The sequence below is a fragment of the Hemiscyllium ocellatum genome, chromosome 23 (genome assembly GCF_020745735.1).
Source record: "Hemiscyllium ocellatum isolate sHemOce1 chromosome 23, sHemOce1.pat.X.cur, whole genome shotgun sequence".
Taxonomy (NCBI): domain Eukaryota; kingdom Metazoa; phylum Chordata; class Chondrichthyes; order Orectolobiformes; family Hemiscylliidae; genus Hemiscyllium; species Hemiscyllium ocellatum.
In genome coordinates this window covers 30,885,824-30,908,893 of record NC_083423.1, presented here as the reverse complement: position 1 = coordinate 30,908,893, position 23,070 = coordinate 30,885,824, and the positions used below count along the sequence as shown (strand labels likewise).

The 23,070-nt window shown below is 37.0% G+C and overlaps 1 protein-coding gene across 1 annotated transcript in view; it reads left to right on the top strand.

Moving 5' to 3' along the window:
• Positions 1 to 23,070, top strand: part of mov10l1 (Mov10 like RNA helicase 1) — a 61,773-nt gene that overhangs the window by 14,612 nt on the left and 24,091 nt on the right. Inside the window, exons 6-15 of the mRNA XM_060842559.1 lie at positions 5,405 to 5,548; positions 6,409 to 6,933; positions 8,837 to 9,037; positions 11,516 to 11,630; positions 11,710 to 11,887; positions 13,782 to 13,852; positions 17,153 to 17,244; positions 17,407 to 17,465; positions 21,334 to 21,455; positions 22,675 to 22,714. Of these exons, the coding sequence (XP_060698542.1) occupies positions 5,405 to 5,548; positions 6,409 to 6,933; positions 8,837 to 9,037; positions 11,516 to 11,630; positions 11,710 to 11,887; positions 13,782 to 13,852; positions 17,153 to 17,244; positions 17,407 to 17,465; positions 21,334 to 21,455; positions 22,675 to 22,714 (1,547 nt within the window). The remainder of the gene's footprint in view (positions 1 to 5,404; positions 5,549 to 6,408; positions 6,934 to 8,836; positions 9,038 to 11,515; positions 11,631 to 11,709; positions 11,888 to 13,781; positions 13,853 to 17,152; positions 17,245 to 17,406; positions 17,466 to 21,333; positions 21,456 to 22,674; positions 22,715 to 23,070) is intronic.

Genomic DNA, 23,070 nt, shown 5'->3' with positions numbered 1-23,070 from the left:
CCATCTCTCCGAGACAATTATTTGTATCCTTATATAGTGCATTGAGTTGGTTAAAGACTGGGATCTGTGAAACTGGAGACCTGAGCAGGTGCTGGAATGGATCATCCACTCATCACTTATTGATAATGATTGCAAATGTTTCAGTCTTGCCTCTGGATTGATGTGCTGGGTTTTCTCCTGGATTGAGAAGGCTCCTCCTTGGGTTAGTTGTTTAAATGTGCTGTTATGTAGGCTTCATTTTTTTTTTGACAGTTGGTGAAAATGGATAGATTTAAAGTTCTGTAGAAACCAGGATTGTTTTGTTTTTTAATATAAGGTCACTTTGGAGCATTTTTAACCAGGCATATCTTGGGAATCACTTAGTTTCAGCCAATTGCTAGACTTGTTTGTTGGAGGGTCACCTGCCTCAACTTGAAGCTCTCAGAGAGCTGATATCTATTTAAAAGTATCTTAGATGCAGGTGGAGTTGGTGTCTAACCAGCTAAGGGAAAGAAACTTCCCAGCTGAACTCATCTGTTCTTGCATCCTTTTGCTTTCAGTGTGGTATCAGGAAAAAAAAACTAACTTGGTTTCTTACATGGGAAATCTCTGAGGGTGTTTGTCTTAATATTTCCTGAACAAATTGAATATATCACCTGGACCCTGTGCTTTGGTATTTAACTTTTTTTTAAAAACAGAAATCCAGACATCTGTTGAGTCTTTAAAATAAATGCCAAAGACTATTGTACATCCATTGATCCGTGATGTCAATGATCTGTTCAAATTTGCCAAAACTCCAGAATGGCAGCTATCTGAACAGTCCACATCTTATACGATTTGTCTTCAAAACTAACCGTTATTGGCCGAAAGTGTGTTTTTTTTTCCAAAGCGAATGTCCCATTTTCCTTTTCCTCGTGTGTACATCAGGTTATTCTGAAGTTAAATATTTGTATTCGTAAATATTTGTACATTTATAACTATATTAACCAGTTTGGCATATTCATTGAATGTGTTTTATCTTGTAATAAATCAGAATAATTTTGCTTCTATTAAAGAAACCTGGTTGATCAGTTTTTTTTATTTAAAACCTAATATAGAATTGGCCTACAGAGCTTTGATCTGATCTACTGGTTGTGGGATTGTATACCTTTTTTATACCACTTCCTCTGTTGGACATGCATGAAATCCTGTGTTATGGCGGTCACCAGGTTGATACCTCACTTCATTTATCATTGCTTCTCTAATTTGCTTCTTTATTTTCAGAAAAGTGAACATTTTCACACCTTGTGGTCTTTTGTTTGTCCTAGAGACTTCTACGATAATGCTAATTTAAAGTTCTTCACATTATACCAAAGATTTTAAGCTTAATGTTTTAATGTGATGCTATAATGCGTAAACAAACTTTTGAAAACTGAACATTCTTTCCTTACAGTAAAAGAGTTAAAGTAAGCAATTAGGAATTTTATAGCATTTAACCAGTTGCTGAAATGTAGAATATCCTAATAGATTCTTTCCTTTTGCCATTTATATAGTTATCCTTAAAGGCAAAGTAGATACATTAAAAACAAGTAATTAAAAGGTATAGAAATAGGGTTGAAGAATGAAAATAAGTGGAGAGATGTTGCAGAGAATTGGCTTGATTGGCCGCACTCCTCTTTGCAAAATTTTGTTTTCCCCTCATTTTTATTTTAAGTCAGTCAATGCTGTGTACATTGTTAACGTTTTAGAGGCGTGAATTTCCACACAATGGTTAATTACAGTGCTAAATTATTCTCCGTTAATTTGAAAAACGTATCCACATTTCCATGGAATCCACAGGATTAAGCTGGACCATTTTATGACGTCTTATTTGTGTTCTGAAAGAATATGTGCCCAAGTTATTTCTTCCTAGAGGGACAGGCAAGGCTAGAGTTGTGGGCTATTGCCTCTCAGAGGAGGTCCATATCATATAATGTGTCTTAAAGCTGCTCAAAAAGATATTCATGTGCTTTTTTCCCCCAAAGATTCAACATATGGACTTTCAAACAAAGAAGTCAGGCACCTGTTCATCTATTTCAAAGACTCAACAGATCTGAGTTTTTAAATGTTAAATACCAATATCTATTAATTATTTTAAAAAACTACCTGTAGTTGTTGCAGCTTCAGAGTTTTTCCCGGCAAATGCCCTATGATGCTGCACATATAATTTATCCCACATAGCTCTACTTGTCCCATTTTTATAGGGAAGCATGATGAATAGTACACTAGAGCTGAATTATTGGGATATCCTTTCCATTCTTGTTCAAAACCTCTAAACAAATCATGTCTCAGAATTTCTTTGTATTCCTTCTCTCTACCATTTGTTTCTTCTATCAATTTAATATTTCAGTATTGTACCTCAGTAAGAGAGAAAACTATAGCATTCTCACCATTCCTGTCTGCAGCAATTCAGCTACAACTGATTTCTTGTCCTCATTACCCGACAATTATATAAGTCTTTACAGATTATTTGAAAAATGTGGTGCTGGAAAAACACAGCAGGTTAAGCAGCATCCGAGGAGCAGGAGAATCGACGTTTTGGGCATAAGCCCTTCTTCCTTATTCCTGAAGTAGGGCTTATGCCCGAAATATCGATTCTCCTGCTCCTCGGATGCTGCCTAGCCTGCTGTGTCTTTCCAGCACCATATCTTTCAACTCTGGTCTGCAGTCCTCACTTTCTCCTTTACAAATTATTTGACCACATTGTGAAATAAAATCAAGCATAAACCTGTCTGTCATATGGCCAGCTCCTGTGTGATAATACTTGTTTCTGTGTAACTCAGGTTTTGCGGAAACTGTCCATGGGCTATCTATGATGAAACAGAATGATAAATTGAATTCAGTACAGACTGTGTTTAAAAACATGCAAAAACAACATTTTCATACAATCTTTCAGATTGAGAAACTTGTGTTGAACAAACTTGCAGTGCAAAACAGAGTGCGTGAAGTGAACAGCATTTTAAATCGTACTAAGTTTTCTTCCTCTTCTGGTTGTTTGGGATGTGGAAGCCTCTATTTTGACTTCCTTTTTTTGCATTTCCTTAGCTTTTTCTCTTTTGGTTAGGAATGATTGTGTGTCATATTTCTCTTTTGCTGCAAACATTTAAGTGTGTCTAACTTGCATATTATCATACATGATTTCCAAACAGAAAGAAGATGTACTTTTTTGGGGGGGTCCTGGAATATACAGTAACTTTAAAGCAATTTTCAGTATTGGTTCCTATTTTTATATCAGTTCAATTGATGACAGATTAGTCTGCTTGTTATTTACTTTGGTTTTAATTATAAAAAAAGTTAATTAATGACAGAAAAAGAGCTTTTGTTTTGTAGGCAGCGGTATCCTGTAGTTTGGGATCAGTCTTCAGGCAATATTCAGTAATGTCCCTGGACCAATGTTTGAATAATTCAGGGAGTATTATGTGTTGTTGTAATAGACACAGTTTGCATTTGACCCCACTATTAAAGCATGTAACCAGATAGATGTGCATTGAGATGGCTTTCATAGAAAATCTTCTTGTAAGCTTTGACCATAACATGACGTTCCCAAGCTGCATCTGTTCCCCATCATCTGTTTATGTTTGCTGTCTCCAGGATTTACTTTATTACTCAAATTAACTTGGGCATCACAAACTTTGAAAATTTATCCAAAACAATTCCTCCAGCACATCGCAAAGCAACATAGGAACTTTGGATCATGTGATTTCCTTTTCTCCCTTTTTCAGTATTTTTCAAATCCCACCACATATTGTCTTCATACTGTTCTGTAGCCCAATCATCCTCGCCCTGTCAGTGCATACTATTTTTGTGTGTTTTGTGATGTAATCTTCTAGTTTGTGGTCATGTCTCCAACTGATCCCACCAGGTCGAATTGTGCATATGGAAGACATGTCCATGGGTCACAAAGACAGGAAATCACTGCCTTTTTGAGCATTAGGAAATTTGTCATAAGGTTAATAAAAGGTTGATAGGATTTGGAGTTTGAGTCATGGGGGCCAGTATCTGTGGTGGTGAAGAAATTAAAATAGCAGCACAGTAAAAATGGCAGTGGACCAAACCAAATATTACACTATCGTATATTGTGCCACAAAATAAACTGGTAAAGTCTAATGAACTGTTCACACCAGATAATATTTAATATTTTCAAGCATCCCTTTCCTTCTTGAAGAGAAGACTCTATTCTATTAAAGAACATAGGATCATACAGCATGGAAACAGACCCTTCAGTCTAACCAGTCTACGTTGAACATAATTCCAAACTAAATTAGTTCCACTTACCTGCTCCTGGCACATATCCCTCCAAATCTTTTCTATTCATGTATCTATCCAAATGTCTTTTAAACATTGTAATTGTAACCACATCCACCACTTTCTGAGGAGGTTAATTCCACAGGAGAACCACACTCTGTAAAAAAAAAACATTGCCCCTCATCTTTTTTAAATCTCTCTCCTCTCACCTTACAAATGTGTTCCCTTGATCTTGCAATCCCCCATCCTAGGGAAGTGACAGCTACCATTAACTCTATCTATACCTCTCATTATTTTATAAGTGTCTATCCAGGTCATTCCTCAATTCTTGCGCTCCAATGAAAAACGTCCCAGCCTATCCAACTTTTCTTTTTAACTCAAACCTTCCATATCTGCCAACATGCTGGTAAATCTCCTCTGAACCCTCTCCAGTTTGATAATATCCTATTTATAACTGGAAGACTAGAACTGAACACAATATACCAGAAGAGGCCTCACCCGTGTCCTGTGCAACCTCAACATTAAGGATAATTTATACCCATCTTAGTCTCTGATTATACTCCTATCCTATAATCTTCATTTACCAAAGCTTGTGGAACTGAATGTGCTTCCATAGCAACATTTTCACAGCTTCATAATGCTCCATGAAATATCTCTTGAGCGTCTGCGAGAACAGATCTAAACTTAAGATCAGTCAAAGAGATTGTTGTTTTTCTGATATTGTTCTCACACAAGTTGAGTATTTCCACATCTGACGTTTCTCGCTCTGCCTTTCTCCATCGTCTCTCTCCATATCTCACCTCTGGCCTGTTCCTCCATAAAATTAGCAACTTGTTCCTTGAGGTGTCCCATTCTGTCTATAAAAAAAGACAGCTGCTCCCTGGAGGGACACGTATATAGCCTTTAAAATTAACACGATATATTTTCAAGTATTAAAGCTATATTTTATTAGTAACTGAAATTGTGTGAATTACATTTGGAGTAGTTACATAAGTTGGTATATTTGTAATGTCCAATTGCTAAGAATTTCTCCAGTTCAAATAAAGCTGTATTTCAAATATACATAACACAACACAACAGAAGGTACTGATTCAAAAGCCAGTCTGGGGAGAAAATTTCAATTTCCAGTAATGTAGCACTTTCATATCTGACTGTTTTTCAGTTCATCAGTTCCTGCAATAACAAGCAAAGATCTTGACCCTATTGACTTGGAGTTCTTTCATAAAGAAGGATTGGAAGTTACAAGGAAGATTGACTTTGGTACCATCAGACAAGGAGAGAAAAAAGACTTGATGGTGTGGATTGAGTAAGTTAATGTGAAATAGAATGTTGAGTATCTTCAGGAAAACCACAAATAAACCTCAATATTACAGCTTGTATATACATTGTTGAATATGCTTTCATTTAGTCAGCATACAGTTTCCATACATTGGCTGTTTTTGTTTTACTAAAATTATTTTCCTCTCTCAAGAATATTTATAAGTTTCAATGTTATCTTGTTAACTTTGAAGCCTTTAGAGGGAGAAGTGGATTGGAAGCCCTTGGTTAATAGCACAGTTGGTGAAGCTCCACCCCAAGGGGTTCACGCTCTCCACCATCCTTGTCGAGGGCAGCTAGATACTTCACTAATCTCGACTGCATGTGCAACATTTAATCAATTAAATTTAACAGTTGAAATACAACCACCAATCAGTATTAGGTGCTTTTTAAGAGTATATGTGCCATTTCTTTTGGTGCCAGATCAGTTATTAATTTTAAATCTGAGGTAGAGTGATTTTTGCTAATTGAAGGCATTGAGGGATATCTGCAAAGGAGACTGTGAAGTAACTTTGCATATCAAATATTATTTTATTGAATGGCAGAACAGGCACAACAGTCTAAATGGCCTGTTCCTATGTTCTTGCAGTGTACTATCGAATAAACAGTTGTATTTTAACAGTAGCACTGAGAGTACAAAATCATGCAGGAAGTATTTGACCAAACTGAATTGAATGATACTGAGTCAGATTTGAGAAGTGCTGTCACTTGAGTCTGAAAACTTCTGGGCACCTTATTAAATGTGTGTGGTTTTCTAACTCTCAAAGAAATGAAAGGGGTGATGCAAGTTGTATTTGTACAATCGATGATCCTTTTATTTATTTTATTTCTGTCATTTTCTGATTTCAGGAACAAAGGAAAGAAGGCACAAAGCCTTTTAAAGTATAAGCTGGCTGGATGGGAGAGAGACAATCAGTTCTTAATGACATCCCCCCAATTACTCACTGCCTCTGAAAATGGATCCAAGCAACAGACCCACACTAAATTTGCATCTAACTGTAGAATGACTCAATCCCAGTCGTCATGTACGGCCCTTGGTTCTTTCCTGCCCTGCGTATCAGATCAGCAAGATTCTAAGCTTCCCAGTGTGACCTTTGATCAGAAGAATGTATCTTCACCTCCAGAAAGATTATCATCCAAGCAAGATGGTTCACTCAATTCACGAAGCACGCCAGATGATAAATTCCTGAATAATCTACCATCAGCCTCTGCAAGTTGCATAACTCAGCTCAGTTGTCTGCAAACTCTTGATGATGCTCATGTAAAATGTGAAAAGGTGACGCACGAGCTCAGCCCAACTGAAGAAATTGGTGAAAGTCTGCTGCAAATATTACCCGGTGGAAAAGCCTACATAAAACTCATGTGTGAAGCAAAGTAAGAGTTTTACTATTGAAAGTTAATTGTCAAGGAGAACTATTGATGCACAAAACTATCTATTGTTCAAAAATTGCTAAATCAAACTTTAATTCTTCCATAATACTTGAATTTCAATATATTTATGATCCCCAAAAAATAATGGCATAGAAATTGAAAGTTTCGGCTAATTTAGGGTGAATTGTCGGAATATTGTCAGGGCCCATGGGCTTTGCTGTATCCCCAACTGTGTCGTGATATCACATGACGAGTCAAATTGGCTCAAGACTGGTATCTGCAATGCTGGGGACCACTGGAAGAGGCAGATTCAGATCATCTACTTGGCACTTCTGCCTAAAGATTGATGCAAATGCTTCAGCTTTACCTTTTGCACTGATGTGTTAGTCTCTTACATCATTGATGATGGGGATATTTGTGAAACCGCCTCCTCCGATGAGTTGTTTAATTGTCCACCACCATTCATAACTGGATGTGGCAGGACGGCAGTGTTTAGATTTGCTCCATTGCTTGTGGGATCACTTAGTTCCTCTATGACTTGCTGCTTATGATGTTTGACATGCAAATAGTCCTGTTTGCTAGTTTTGCCTGCTTACTTTCAGGTTTTGCTTCTGACATGCCCTCCTGCACTCTCCACTGAAGCAAGGTTGATCCCCTGCCTCAATAATAGTGGTTGTTTGGGGGAATACGCTGGGCCATGAGGTTGCACATGGTGCTGGAGTTCAATCCTGTTGCTGTTGATGGCCCACAGCACCTACTGTTGTCCAGTCTGAGTTGCTAGATCCAGTTGCTTGTGTGTCCACTTCACCTCAGATTCTCTTGGAGAAACTAATGACATGGGATGGTTTTGAACTATTTTGTTTTGCTATCGATAGCACTTTTTGCAAAGTAGTTGAAGTGCGTGAGTTGTGGATGCAGGTTGGAATGTGCAATTTTAGCAAGCTGGGACATCCGGCAACAAGCTACAGTAACATTCCAGCTTTCATCTTCATAGACCTGTTGCAACAAGTAACTGAAAGGAACAGGAGGCTGGCATAAAGAGAGAGATTAGTCCATGAGCCAAAGGTTAGTTTAAGTGACACTGTGAATTTTGTTTGAATAGTATTTATATTTGCTTAAAATATATAAATATTTGGGATGGCAGATAGCTAAGCACAAGGAAGATAAACATCCAAGCATTGATGTCAGTATGTGGATTTTTTTTTTTGTCAATTCTTCAGATACAATTTATTAAAGAATTTTAAAAAAATAAATTGGGACAGGCTTCATAAATAGAATATTTCCAATACTTGATTGTTGTCACCTTTTAGGTGTGGATATGGCAATGTACAATTGGTGGAATACTTGGATTGCAAAACCCTTTGAAGATGTTCTCCATGTTCTGGCAGTGAGCTTACAGATCTTGATCAAATGTATTTCCAAAAGATTGCATGTTTGTTTTATCGACGCTGTGTATATTATGTTGTGCGGCAAATACGGTGACCATGTTTCAAAATCCTGATGGAAAACAGTGCAATATAACAAGACTCATGTACCTGCTGCCCCGCTGTTTGCAGTGTGGATGATATTTTAGTGTACTAACTTATTTAAAAGGACAAGTTGATTCAGATAGATGCAAATTGTCACAGTCTTAAGTTTCCCTTTGTCATGCAGTGTATAATTCAATTTCCAATAACTTCTGCATTTAGAGTGGCAAAAACACTAGTATTTTTATTCAAATCTGAAATGCAATGAATTTCTATATTATAGACTTCACTGTGATGTACATAAATTGTCATTGGAGAAAGAGTTGACATATGCCAGGTTGGATTTTTAAAATAACATTTATTTTATTTGAAATATGTATTGTTTTAAACAAATTGCAATAGTTATACTTTTTTTTCATTATTGTATTTTTGTTTTGCAGAAATCCTGGTCGTAATAAAGATTTTCTCTTGCTTTATTTTAATAATTTTACGATGGGATGTTATGTGGAAGTGGACGTAACGAGTGATGAGGAATATCTACTGGTACCAAGATCCAGCTATCACCCCATACAATCCAAATCCTTTCAATCAGATCAAAAAGAAACGAACTTCACAGTTGTGAGTGTGAGAAATCCTTCAAGGTATCATACGTTTTTGATATGTTATGCTAGCAGATGTAGTATTGTCTTAATCAGAAGATTCAGTGTTTTTAGTAACAAGAAAATGATGAGCAACATGTGATGAGAAAATTGTGAAATCAGAGTAACTGTGCCTCCTATGGGATGTGGTTGTATGGATTTGCATTTTTTTAAAAACTAAATCATGAGCTCACTGCTTAGAAATCGGGTGCGGAATTGAGTCTACCCAGTAACTGACTAATTGAAGTCTGAATTAAATATGTTATTGTTCTTCGGAGGGTTGGTATGGACCCGATGGGTCAAATGGCCTGTTTCCACACTGTAGGGATTCTGTTTATTTTCTAATGGCCAGGGTTTGAGTCATCAGTAAATATAATGAATCTGCGTTCACACCTTTTGAGATGCTGCATTAATATATCAATCCTATTGTGACAATTTATTTGTATTTGAGAAGAACAGATGAAATGGGAAATATAGCTATATTTCGTACATGCTACTGCATCATTTTCCTTTGTTAAACAATACAGTTACAGCAACATTATTACCTTTTGAAGTCTGTTTGCCTGTGTAACAATGGCTGGACATTGTGAAGAACATAGAATTACTCTCGAGCTGACAAGGTCAAATTACACATTCCATAAAAGCAGTTGGGTGTGTCTTGTCTCCCAGATGCACTAAACAGAATTCTGTTCCAATCTTCTTGCCTTGCAAAGAAATGTGGTTGAAATTATAGCTTTCTGAAATGATGTTTGTTAATGAACTTGAAAGTTTGAGCATGTCATATATTAAATATCAGTGGAATGGTGGACTGTAGAAGTTCCTGATGAGAATCCTAAATCAGGGTGAGAAAAGTAACCAGAAGCAAGGCTTTATAACTGATGTGGAAGGATAAATTAATCAAAATTAATCTCAAATTGGAACAAAGTTGAACCTAGGGCTAATAGAGCAAAGAGTTTTTAAATGTAAATGCTACAGTTACGTCAACCAGTCTGTAAGATGGTAAGTGCTTAAAAAGGGCCAGGACTCGAACTGTTACAGGGCATTATTAAACTGAATGGCAGATGCAGAGGTAGTCGAGAAAAGCTGCTGAATGTGATCTTTTAGGGTTCCATCCAGTGGTGGAAGTGTGCAGCTACAGGTCTGACTATATATCTGTAACATCAGACAATATAGTGAGCAATATTGATTTGATTTAATTTGTTACTGTCACATGTATCAAGATATAGTGAAAAGTATTGTTTTGCATGCCAACCAAACAATACCTTATACAGGTACACCAAGATAATATAACAGAATGCAGAATATACTGTTACAGCTACAGAGAAGGTGTGGTGAAAGATCAACTCTAATAAATGAACGGTCTGTTTATAAGTCTGATAACAGCAAGGAAGAAAATGTTCTTGAATCTATTGAAATGTGTTTTCCAACTTCTGCACAACAGAAGAGGGTGGAAGAGAGTATAACTAGGGCGAGAGGGGTCTTTGAGACTCGCTTTCTGCAGCGGGTAATGTATTTGGAGTCAGTGGAAGGAGGGTGGTTTTCATGATGGACTGGGCTGCATTTGCAACCTTCTAAATTTCTTGCAGTCTTGGGCAGAGCAGTTGCATATAAGCTGCGAAGCATCTGGATGGGATGCTTTCTATGGCGCATCAGTAAAAATTGGTAAGAGTCATTTGTGGACATGCCGAATTTCCTTAGAGGTGTTGTGCTTTCTTGACTGAACGTTGATGTGGGTGGGCCAGTGTAGATTGTTGGTGATATTTGTTCTGAGGAGCTTGAAGCGCTCAACCATGTCCACCTCAGCACCATTGACACAGACAGAGCCATGTCCTCCTCCACTCTGCTTCCTGAAGTCAATGACCAGCTCCTTCAGTTTGCTGACATTCAGGAAGATATTGTTGTCTTAACATCATGCCACTAAGCGCTGTATTTCTTTCTTGTACTCTGTCGCGTCATTGTTTGAGATCCAATTCACTACAGTGGTGTCATCAGCAAATTTCTAAATAGAGTTAGAACTGAATTTACCAACATAGTCATGAATGTCTAAGGAGTGCAGTAAGTGGCTGAGTACTTTGTAAAAACTTTTTGTGTGCTCCTTCTCATCCCTATCTCTATAGCATTTCTCATCCTATTACCTGGTGTTAAAGGCACAAAGTCACATCTGTAGCTGTACACTTCAGCAGCTTTTCCAAACTGCCCCTGTGCAATACTTTCTCTTCTGGTAAGTTTAATAATACCCTTTAACATTTATTCTCCTGGCCCTTTTTAAGCACTTACCATTTTATAGATTAGTTACAAGTAAGATTAAAATCTACTTTCAAGTAAAAAACAGCCAGATTTGCCATTTGGTGAATTTAATGAAAGCGTTAAATGTCTGCTTGATTTGCCTTCAGCTCAGAATAACTGCTTGTTTATAGTCAATGCAAAGTACTTAGAGGTTTTGAGCACCAGCACGTCTAACTTTGTTAATATTCTGTCTAGACTGGCCAGACGGCGCATACCTAGCTTTCTTCCACAGTACGCTGTGCCTGAGAGATTAAAAGAGTGCATTGAAAGGGATGCAGATATCCTGACCATTCAGCCAAATCTTTCGGAGGTTAGTAATTTATTTGTATCCAGTTCTTTTTTTTTAAAATCTCTGCTTAAAGTGAATGTTTGTTTTGTTTTTTTTAAAGGCTCTGAGCATGTCAAAATATAAAGATCATTTTTCAACACTTCTGTGGCTGGAAGAGATCAAAGCCAAGATGGAGATGAGGGAATTTAATATGCCCAACGTGACCTTGAGAAAGAAAGGGGACTTCCTCATTCTGGAGGTGCCAGGGTTGGTTGAAGGCCGACCATCGGTATCTGTTGGTTAGTTGGACATAAAATTCATTTACAGACTCTGCGGGCTACGATTTGAACAGTTGCACTGTGTTTTGTGTAATCTCCACAGTTACCTCAATCTCAGCTTTTGAAACTCTATTTCTATTAGATATCAGGGTTAATTTAAGTTTCTAGCTCAATAATTCATTCATGAATATGATGCCACAAAACTAATTTTGCAGCATCCAGTGAGGTATGTTAAATATAGCTATATTGATTCGGTTCCATAAAACTGCCAATATGAAATTTGAAGCACAGTTGTTGGTTTTTAAAAAAAAAGCACAATAGCAAGTTAAAAGAGAGCTACTGACTAAAGTGTCAGGAACAGGATGCAGATATTCTGCTGAAGAAAAACAAGTACAAATTCAGCATTTTAAACCTAAAAATGAATTAATGCAAGTAAGAACTGAAAGAACTACAGATGCTATGAATCAGAAACAGAAGTTTCTGGAAAAGCTCAGCAGCTCTGGCAGCATCTGTGAAGCGAAATCAGAGTCTGGTTCAGATTTGGTGACCCTCTAGCTACTAGTAGCTAGGCAAATATTGGTTTGAATGCAGAAGATAGGGAGGGGGGAGTGGGTAAGCAGTAAACAATAAGTGGAGAATGGCTATTAAATCTACCTACAAAAGCAAAAGAGTACTCAAAGGAAACTGGAATTGGGAAGAAGTACCAATGAGAAGTAATATTCAAAAGGAAAACCAGAGATAGCAAGCAAGGCTGATCAGGATGGGAGAAGTATGATTTTAGTGATATTTGGGATGTTATTGTGTACAAATGAAAAAGCCACATACCATTTTCTATTAATCAGCATTCTTACGACCTTTTAGATAAAAGAAATGTATTCACATAGTACATCAACAAAAATATCCAAAGTAAAATTCAAACTTTGCTGTTTGGAATCACAGTCTGAGACAAGCTGGTGGAAATATTTAAAGCTAGTAGCTGTCCGGGTTTATGTAGTGTTTGTCCTGAAGTGCTGAGAAAGATTTGTATGGATTTATCAGGCATTCAGTATCATTGAGGGGACCCATGAGAGGGGAGAAACTAGAGCTTTGGTATTTATATAATGCCTTACACCATGTCCCAGAATGCATACTGGCCGTGAAGTACTTTCAAAGTATGGTCATTGTGATAATGTAAGAAATGGCAGCTAACTTGCACAGAGCAAGTTCTCAAAGCACCAACACACTGGGAGTACTCAGTGATTTTTGTGTCATTTGGATTGTTTTTCATGTTCACCTAACCATTTGAACAATGACTACTTCATCAATGAAGCATTTTCTTGTCAAACTAGTTTAAAAAGTTATGCTGTTAGTGACTCTGGGGGGAATAACATGTCTTGTTATTTGCAATTAATGGTAAGGCCTCTTATTGATATAGAAAGAAGATTAAAGTTGAAATGTGGCTCCAGTATAGCTAGTGCAATTATCTGCTGAGTGAAAGGAAATGCCCCCACACTTAGCGGTTGAAAGCAATACTGTATTCCGTTGCTGATAACATGAAAATATACAGATAACACAATTTGTGTGTTATTACAGTGAAAATGTTGAATTCACCAACACTTTGAAATACACAATATAAATTACATAGCAAAACAGAAATGTAGTGTCAAAAACTTAAATAGCTTGAAACAGCATAACCTGTAATTTTCAACTTAACTCTCATTCAGTGATGTGTTTTATGTTCAAGGTTATATTTGAGGTAAATCGTTTGGGGATGAGAAAGAAACTTGACTGATTCTTTCTCAGTTATTGACATGAAGGGTACATCAAATCATTGGTGAATGGAAAGTGGATTTTTGAAATGCTGTTATTTGGACAAATGCCTTAATATTTATTAAGACTTTTAAAATTTTTTGAAATTTATTTTCTTTGCCATTAGGTGACCGAATCATATTAAAGAATTCATGTTATACAGAATCTGAAGTACGATATTCTGGCTTTGTACTGGAGGTAAGTAGGCTTCACCCTGACTCTGGGCTAACAATATTCTGGGAAATGTGCAGATCCTAATTCAGTTTAGTATTTAAACATTCCACTTTCTTACCCAACTGCGTACAATGCATTCAAAACCAAAATTCTCAGCTACAACTATATGACGGAAATTATGGCATTACGGAAATTTTAAAAGGATTTTATTGCATCAATATTGTAGAATCATAGAAATCATACAGTGTGAAAACAGGCTATTTGGCCTAACAAGTCCACACCGACCCTCCATAGAGTATCCCAGCCAGACCCGTTGCCCTATTCTATTACTCTACATTTCCCCTGACTAATGCACCTAACCTATACATCCGTGAACACTATGGGTACTTTAGCATGGCCAATTCACCTGACCTGCACATCTTTGGACTGTGGGAAGAAACCAGAGCACCTGGAGGAAACCTACGCAGACACTGGGAGAATGTGCAAACTCCACACAGCCAGTCACCCGAGACTGGAATTGAACCCAGGTCCCTGTGAGGCAACAGTTTTAACCACTGAGCCACTGTGCCACCTTATATTCAAACATTTGTGTTAATTTAGAAGAAAAATCATTTGTTACCTCTCAATGTTCACCCTTGCACTAATGGCTGGATCTCTTAAACATTTTGTTCCAGTTGATATTACATTTTCTATTCACACTAGGTTCAGAGAAATGGAGTTCTAACAGGGATCAGCAATGGGCTAACTGAGTGTGTGTGAATTCACTACATCTGTCCTTGTGTTCTTATTAATTTTGATAAAGAAACTTAGGGTGTTTCCAATGATGTCCACTTGGGGTCAGGAAATTAGCTTCTCTGGATTAAAGGGGGCATCTATTAATTAAATGTTAGGGGCAACACCATGGCTCAGTGGTTAGCACTGCTGCCTCACAGTACGAGGGACCGGGGTTTGATTCTAGCTTCGGGTGACTATGTGCAAACTGCACACACATTCTCCTCTTGTCTGCAAGGGTTTCATCCCTCAGTCCAGACATGTGCAGGTTAGGTGGATTGGCAATGCTAAATTACCCACAGTGCCCAGGGATATGCAGGCTAGGTGGATTAGCCATGGGATATACAGGGTAAGGGTCAAGATGAGAGTGGTGCTGGAAAAGCATAGCAGGTTAGGCAGCTTCTGAGGAACAGGAAAATCGATGTTTCTGACAAAAGCCATTCCTGTTAAAGGGCTTTTGCCTGAAACATCAATTTTTCCTGCTCCTCGGATGCTGCTTGACCTGCTGTGCTTTTCCAGCATCACTCTCATCCTGACTCTAATCTCCAGAATCTGCAGTGACCACTTCTGCCTATATACAGGGTAAGTGGGTGGGTCTGGTTGGGATGCTCTTGGTGGGGGGGCGGGGGGGGGGGGGGGGGGGGGGGGGGGCGTGATATCTGTGTGGGCTCCATGGGCCAAATCGACTCCTTTTACACTGGGGATTTTATATCAATGTGAATTATCTCATGGTTAGTGTGCTTGCCTTTACAAATTTCTCACATACTCTCCCTCTGAACCTGCTGACTTGTGCTAAAGTGTAGTGTTTTATATTTAACAAATTCTTGGTAAGTAAATATGTTTGATCAGAGCATTACAATTCCAGAGATAGAAAGAGGCCGTTCAGCCCATTTGAGCTGTTCTGCCAGATGATGAGATGTTCACTTATCTGTGACGTAACTCCTTTTAGCCACTGTTGCTCTTCTATCTTATCCCTGATTTTTAAATTTATCATTAGTGTAGAGGTTGCTAGTTAGAAAGAGTTCCAAAGTTCTTTCACCCTTTCTGTGTAGAAATGTTTGCCAATATCAATCTTAAAGGTCTGTCTCTAGTTTTTAGACTCGTCCCTAACCCAAGATTTCTCAACCAGCGGGATACCTCCCATGTATCTAGTCTATATATTCCTCTAATATCTTGAAAAATTTGATCATATCAGTTCTTGATCTTCTAAAATTCCAGGGAATACAGCCCTAGTTTGTATAATCTGTCTGTAATTTAACCCTTGGAGTACATCTGTTATTCTGGTTCGTCCATGCTGCCCTTGTTAGGATGGTAATTTAAAGTCCTCTACTTTGATGGTCAGACAAAAGGAAAAAAAAACAGTGAAACTTGGAAATGATGAAATTGGTCTGAACTTGTCTTGATTCTTCAATGTGAGACTCTAGCATGGTCCTGTGCTGTTGCTTCCAAGTTTTACTGTTTTATTTTCCTGTAAGCAAGACTTTGGAGAGCTGAAGGGTGACTTCTAGTCATCCAGATTTAAGGGCCAGCATTCCTTTAGCCTGTTTTTATTACTTGTTGTTTCCATTCAAAGCATTTTAGTAGATGTATGTTACTGAACCTTCATGTTCTTTTGTACCTCCACTGCTTCTAGCCTTGCCAAATTTATAAAGTCTCCTGTTCTAACAAGTCCAAATTGAATGACCTCTCATTTCCCTCGATTGAAATCCCATTGGCCAGTGTTGTGCCCATTCATGCAAATTTACAAGGAGATACTGATGGATTTTATACTGCTTATGATGTCGCATGTTTTTGTGCCATCAATGAATGTAGTTGTGTGACTTTCGAGTCCACTTCTCATGTCTGAAATAAATATGTGAACAGTAGAGGACCCACTACAGATACATGATACATCAGTCATCATGTCCAATTGTTCAGATTTCCTCCTTGCTATCACTCTTTCTGTTTCATGCTGATCAGCCAATTTTCCAAGCAGATCACTAATTAGCCTTCAATCTCATAGGCTTCAGCTTTTCATGAACTGTCTCTTCCAAGGAACGTCATCGAATGAATTCTGGAAATCCATAACGATTCCATCTCCGTAACTTTAGTTACTTCTCTTCAATGTGGATCACAACTTTAGCCTTTTTTATTTGTTCCTTTAAATAATTTGAATACAATGAAGGGAAACTTAGAGAGCCAAGTTATATTATTTATAGTTTCCACAAAGTATTCCAATCCTTGCAGTGTCTACTGGCATCACATATATCACACATCAACCATTGGAGCCAGTGAGTATGGACAAGGCCACAGAAGACAGTTAGGCAGTCAGTGTGGCTTCATACCCTCTTCTGGGCAATTTCCATCCTCGACCTAGCAGATACACAGAAACTACATTAGTGCTGCAGTTGAGGACCTTTACTTCAGCATGGCTTTGTCAGATCTCTCGTGACTCTATAATTTATGTATTCCAAAGCTCTTTGTAATTTTGCCTTCGCTGCTTTGGATATTAAAAATATGTTAATCTTTCTGTACTCAAAGTAAACACATTTTCCCTCTGATCTCTTGGTGCAGGTGTATGAAGATGAGCTTGTACTGAAGTTTAATTCTTCATTTCAGCAAGCCTATGGAGGGGAGCCTATGGATGTGGAGTTTACATATAACAGGTAAAACTACTAATGCATAGTAGTTGCATCTTGAAAAACCAATTCTGTGGAAAAAGAAACTCACGTTAAAGTAGAAATTGAGGACACAGGAATTCACTTAAAAAATTAGTTGGTACAGCCTATGAATTGATTTATATTGATTTGGAACATTTTGTATTTTAGAACTTCAACTCGGAGATGCCTATTTGCTGTGGAACAAGCTATTCATCTTGGTGAACAAGGTATTCATAACTTCTAATTCCACTGTTTCTTGAGTGTCAAAAAAGGAATTTTGGGGGGAGTTCTCCTCCAAAATATAGAAGTGACATTTTGTGTTTTGTACTTGAAATTTAAAAGACTGGTAAATATTATAAAATTTCACATAAATCAGCCAAAACTGACATCACACAGCAAGCTAATTTACTTTTTTTTTGTTATACTCATTTATGCCTGTATCATCATCATTATTAATGATGTTGAGAAATAAAAGAAGTTATGGCTTCTGAACCATTCACCAGGATTCACATTACACTCATTGCTGTGCATTTGTGATATTTTATTGTGAAGTTTCTTGGATTCTTTGAGAAGATAACTCATTTCATGTGGGAGGGATGCCTACTATTGGGCAAACTATTTATAAACATATATAATTGGAGCATGTAACAAAGGCAATACAATAATTGTGGGGACTCCTAAACCTTAGACTGGAGTTAGGCACCTGGAACATGAAGTTGTTGAACCATTTGGTGATAAAGCTATTTTCTGTTTTTGCAATGGTGCAGAGTTAATTAGTAATCTTGGTTATAGAAAAAATCATCAGGGGAGAAAGTGATCATATCTTAATTGAATTCCATTTTAACTTTGGAGGCAACATAATGTGGTCACAAACAAAAATCTTAAATTTAAGCAAAGCTAATTACACCGGTATGAATTGAGAATTGACAAAGGTGGATTGGTTAAATAGAATAGAAAGTATAGTGATAAATATGAAAATGTTTGAAGAAATGACTCAAAGTATTCAGCAAGACAAATTTCATTGGAAAAAACAAACACTTAGCAGGAAAGGTCCATCCGTGGTCCAACTCTGGAAAATAAAATCTTTTTATTGGATTAAAAGAAGAAGCATCACAGGTGACAAAGAATAACTGTCAGCTGGAGACTAGTGAAGAGCCACCAAAAAGTTGTTAAAAGGGATAAAATTAGAATATGAAGTATTCTAAAGGTAGAGCTGGAAGCTGTAGCCAGATATTGGCGCCTTGGAGGCAGAGATAAGAGCAATTATCATGGGCAATGAGGAAATGGCAAAGATATTGAACAAATATTTTGTGTTTGCCTTCACACTAGAAAACACAAACTGCATACCAGAAATAGAAATTAACCATGAAGCTAAAATAAGTGAGAAATTTGAGGTAATTAATGTTAGCAGAGAAGTGTTGTAGAAACTTAAAGCACTAATATCTGACAAATTTCCAAGACCTAGGGTTCCAAAACAGCTGCAGAGGTTGCAGATGAGCTGATTATAGCTTTTCAAAAGTTTCTAAATTCGTGGACTGCTAACATAAATTGGAAGTTAGTAAATGTAACTGCTTTACAAAAAAAGTGAGTAGAGAAAACCACAGACAGGTTAGTCTGACATCAGTCATTAGGAACATTCTGGAAGCTCTTTTGAAAGTTTTGCTAGTACACTTAAAACATTATAGAGTGACCAAGTAAACACAGATTTATGAAAGGAAAATCTTTTCTGACACATGAATTTTTTTGAGGAGAGCTGGTAAGGAGAATCGCTTTCACCTAGAGAAGGGCACATGAGATCAGAGGTAATAAATTAATATTCATAAAGAATTGGTTATTGGATGTGAAGCAGGAAGGATAAATGGCACGTTTTCAACTTGTCAGACTGTAACTAGAATACAACATGATGTCAATCAATGTAAATGACTTAAATGAAAAGACTGAAAATAGAGACTCTAATTTTGATATAAAGCTAAGTGGGAATGATAACTATGAGAAGGACAGAGGTTTCTAGAGTTGCAGACAGGTGAAGTGAGTGTGCAACAAGATTGTGAGGGGATATAATGTGAGGAAGTGAAGAGTTTGTCACTTTGTTAGTGAGAGTAGAAAAGCAGAATACTTTTTTAAGAGGGGTGCAAGTTTGAAAATGTTGATGTTCAGATGGACTCAGGTACACTTCTACAAGCAATATATTTAGAATATAAACATGATTAGAAGTTAGGAAAACAAATGGCATATTGGTCTCAATTGCAAGGGGATTGAAGTACATAGCAAAATTTCCTTATTACACACTATGGTTATATCGGGTTTCACTGAGGCAAGACCTGGAGTACCATGTACAATTTTAATCTCCCTATTTCAAAAAGGATATCCTTACATTGGAGGTGGTCAGTTAACAGTTCATGAGGATGAATGAATTAGACCCACTCTCACTCTGTAATTTAGAATGAGAGGTGATCTCATTGAAATATGCACAATTCTGAAGGAGCTTGACAAGGTAGTCTTCGATCCTCTGAAATCCGCTGGCTGGGAATCTAGAAAAAGTGGGAGGGGAGATTCTTGGGCTAAGGATTAGGGTTAGGACTCATCTCCTTAGGACTGAGATGAAGAGCATTGATTTCATTTAAATAGTTATGAATCTATGGAATACTATACTCCAGAGATGCTCCATTGTTGAATATATGTATGGCTGAGTAGACAAATGTTTTGGTCTCAGGAAATTGGAGGTTATGGGAGTGGAGACTGATGGTCATCAATGAATGTATTAAATGATAGAGCAGTCTGAACTCTGTGTGGTCTACCCCTGCTCCTATTTCTTATGTTGCTTTTCATGGAAATAAATCTATTTCTAAGCAAGCATTGAATGAATTATTTGTTTAGTGTTATAAAAATGATCTGCATTTTCATTCAATGCAATAAAATAAAACTACAAGGAAAATGTGAGAGGTTAGCTTTAACAGTCCTATAGCAGCACAAGTTTGAGAAACTAAACCAATCGGCATTCATCAAGCCCACGCCACTTATGGAAGCGTTAACTTGTTTGTATTAGGCACATACAGTTTAAACAACAAGGCAGTATAGGAAGCAAAGTTTTACTGTTCATGATGGCTGGCAAATTCAGGCAGCTCAATTCATATTTTAACAGGATAGATACTAAAGGAAAATTAGTCACCTTGAAATAATCATAGCAATAGTAATGCTAAGCATAATAGGCTCAATTATGATCCTTTGGGTGAAGGAAGGAAACAATGAATGAAAGTTAGAATTTTACTGGAGAATGATTTGTAATCTGAAGATATTCATAGGGAAGAATTAAGGAATAGGATTTTTAATATGGTAACTTGGCAATATATTTTTGTTTCAGGAAATGTGAAATCAATGGGTGTCTAAAAGATTGAGAAAGTAAATATTGACTCCGTTGCTAATAGCTTCAATTAGATTCTGACATTATCAAATGTGTTTAATTGGAACTTGAAACATTTTTTTGTTTAAAAGACATTGTAGGTTGTTGGTGAGGTCGCAAATTGTAAGCGTTTTATATACTCTACATTCAAATATTTTAAACTTGGTTTAGAATTTATGAATCATAATGTGAGGTCAGTCTCTTGAGTTATGGGAGATTGTCAAAGCTGAATTTGCATTTAGAGAAAATATCCAGAGTTTTAAATGAGAAGTATACATAGCATGTGAATTGTGTCATGTAGGATAAGTATTTGATGGACAAATCACATTGCTGGAAATGGTTCTATATTTTTCTCCAACTAGATGATGGGCATATGTAATTGATTTTGAAAAGTGCTGAATTGTTTGGAAAATGAGATTGACCAGTTTTCCAAAAGAATGACGTTTAAGAATGTTATACGTAGTTGAGTGAGATTTCATTGCATACAATAGTTCTTGTGTCAGGACTTGGGAGAATATGTTGAATGAAGGAAGGCATAGGGTTGAATTGATACCATGGTGTTTCACTTGAGCACCTTGTGAGGTTGGGGGAGTAACTGAAATCCTTGGAAAGTTGGATAAATTTGTCCCACTGTAAAACAATAATAAAACTTTTAATTATTAGTTCAATCAGTAATATCCCTTTTATTCATCCAGTTTTGTTTCCAGAGAATGTTGCAGTAAAACCTCCACAGACAGTTACTACATGGGATGATATTTACACAGTTGTGACAAATGAAAAAAACAATTGCTGCAGATTGGAAGGCCAGACTAACAAAGTAAGAATGCTTTCAGGATTTTAAAAACATTTAAAGATTTTCTTAAGAAGTTAAAAACTGTTTACATTAGTGTGTGTTAAAGATTTCTTGAATTACACCATAAGTACTTTGTCAACTGTACTCACATGTTAGTCTGATCTCACTAAGTGTACAAACTGAGCTTTTTCTCTTTCATGTAAAGGTTGTATTAAGCCAGACATAAGAAAGCAGTGAATTCAGTATTTTTGATTTCTGTCACTAAAATAAAATTTACCCCTCAGACATTTTGGTAAAGAGCCCTGTTTCAAATGTTAGCCTCAAGAGCCTTGGGAGCTGATGGTGTAAATAATGATCTCCCTGCCTCTGTAAGCACTCCTCATTGTACCTTCATTTTCCCTCTGACTGAGAGAGCTGGCCCACTCTACACTGCATGTGTGCAGCCGCACTCCACTTGCACCCCTTAGCAGCATCAAGGCCTCCTCTGGTGATCACTTTTTCACAATTTTGCAGACTCTCGTTTGAAAAGCACTGATTTGGTGCAATACCTGTGTGATCGCTAGCAATGTAGAAAAGGCAGTCAAAATCCTTCAGATTGTGAATTTTGAGTCTTGGCTTGAGCTGAATTCATTTTTCGTCTTAATTCATTAATTCATCCTGACTTGAACAAAAATGTTTTTATGAGCATTTTCCATTTCCGATTTTAATTGCTGCAAGGGGAGAGGGATTTCATTTTCCTTCCTTTATCACATTGAGAACTTACTCTGGAATTTTTTTTGTATGTGAATAGATAATGATGGCCTCAGCAGGTAAAATTTGCTCAGAGAGTTAGTAATGGAATGAAACCAATGCTTAATATGCAGCAAGACCACCTAGTCATTTGTCCATAATTTTTGCTAATATTATCCAATTAAACAACATGTTCAGGAAGAAACATGGAGGTCAATTTTTTTTAAATTAAAACAAAATGGAGCAATTCTGGCTTTAGTGTGAAGTATTAAATATTATTGTTTAAACATTATTCACAGTTTATTACACACATGCTCAAAATAGCAATGCAGTAAATGGAAAATGTATTATTTCAGGCTCCACTGTACTTTTTTAAACTAGGTTTAACATTACATATTTTTGAGGCTTCAGGTATCTTCTATTGAATGGTCAGTTGAGAAGTGTAGTATGTAAATCTGTTTCTAATATATCTTGTATTCACTCGATGTGACATTGTATTCCTGTACTGTTTCAGGAAAAGGACGTGGCTGCGAAATTAAATAGTTCCTGTACAGGTAAGAAGAGCTGTTGCCAAGATGGTGAAAACAAAGTTATGAAGGGAAGGACAACTTATAGGATGTGTGCATCTGAAGGATTGTCAGTTGCTGCACACAATGGTGATGGTAGTGCAAATCACAGTCTTGGATTTGACAGACCAGTAATTATGAAATTCACTTCTGTTGAATACAGAGGTAAAACATTTACAGTTTGATTTGTAATCCAAAGTTACTGTGTTTCTGACTAGGATATGATTACTATTATTATCTCATTATTACACTTGCTGCAACATACACAGTATCCAGTCCAGATAGGAAATTGGAAAGCTGGCTGATCTACCTTTGAGACTTTCTTTTAAAATGTAGGCCAGATG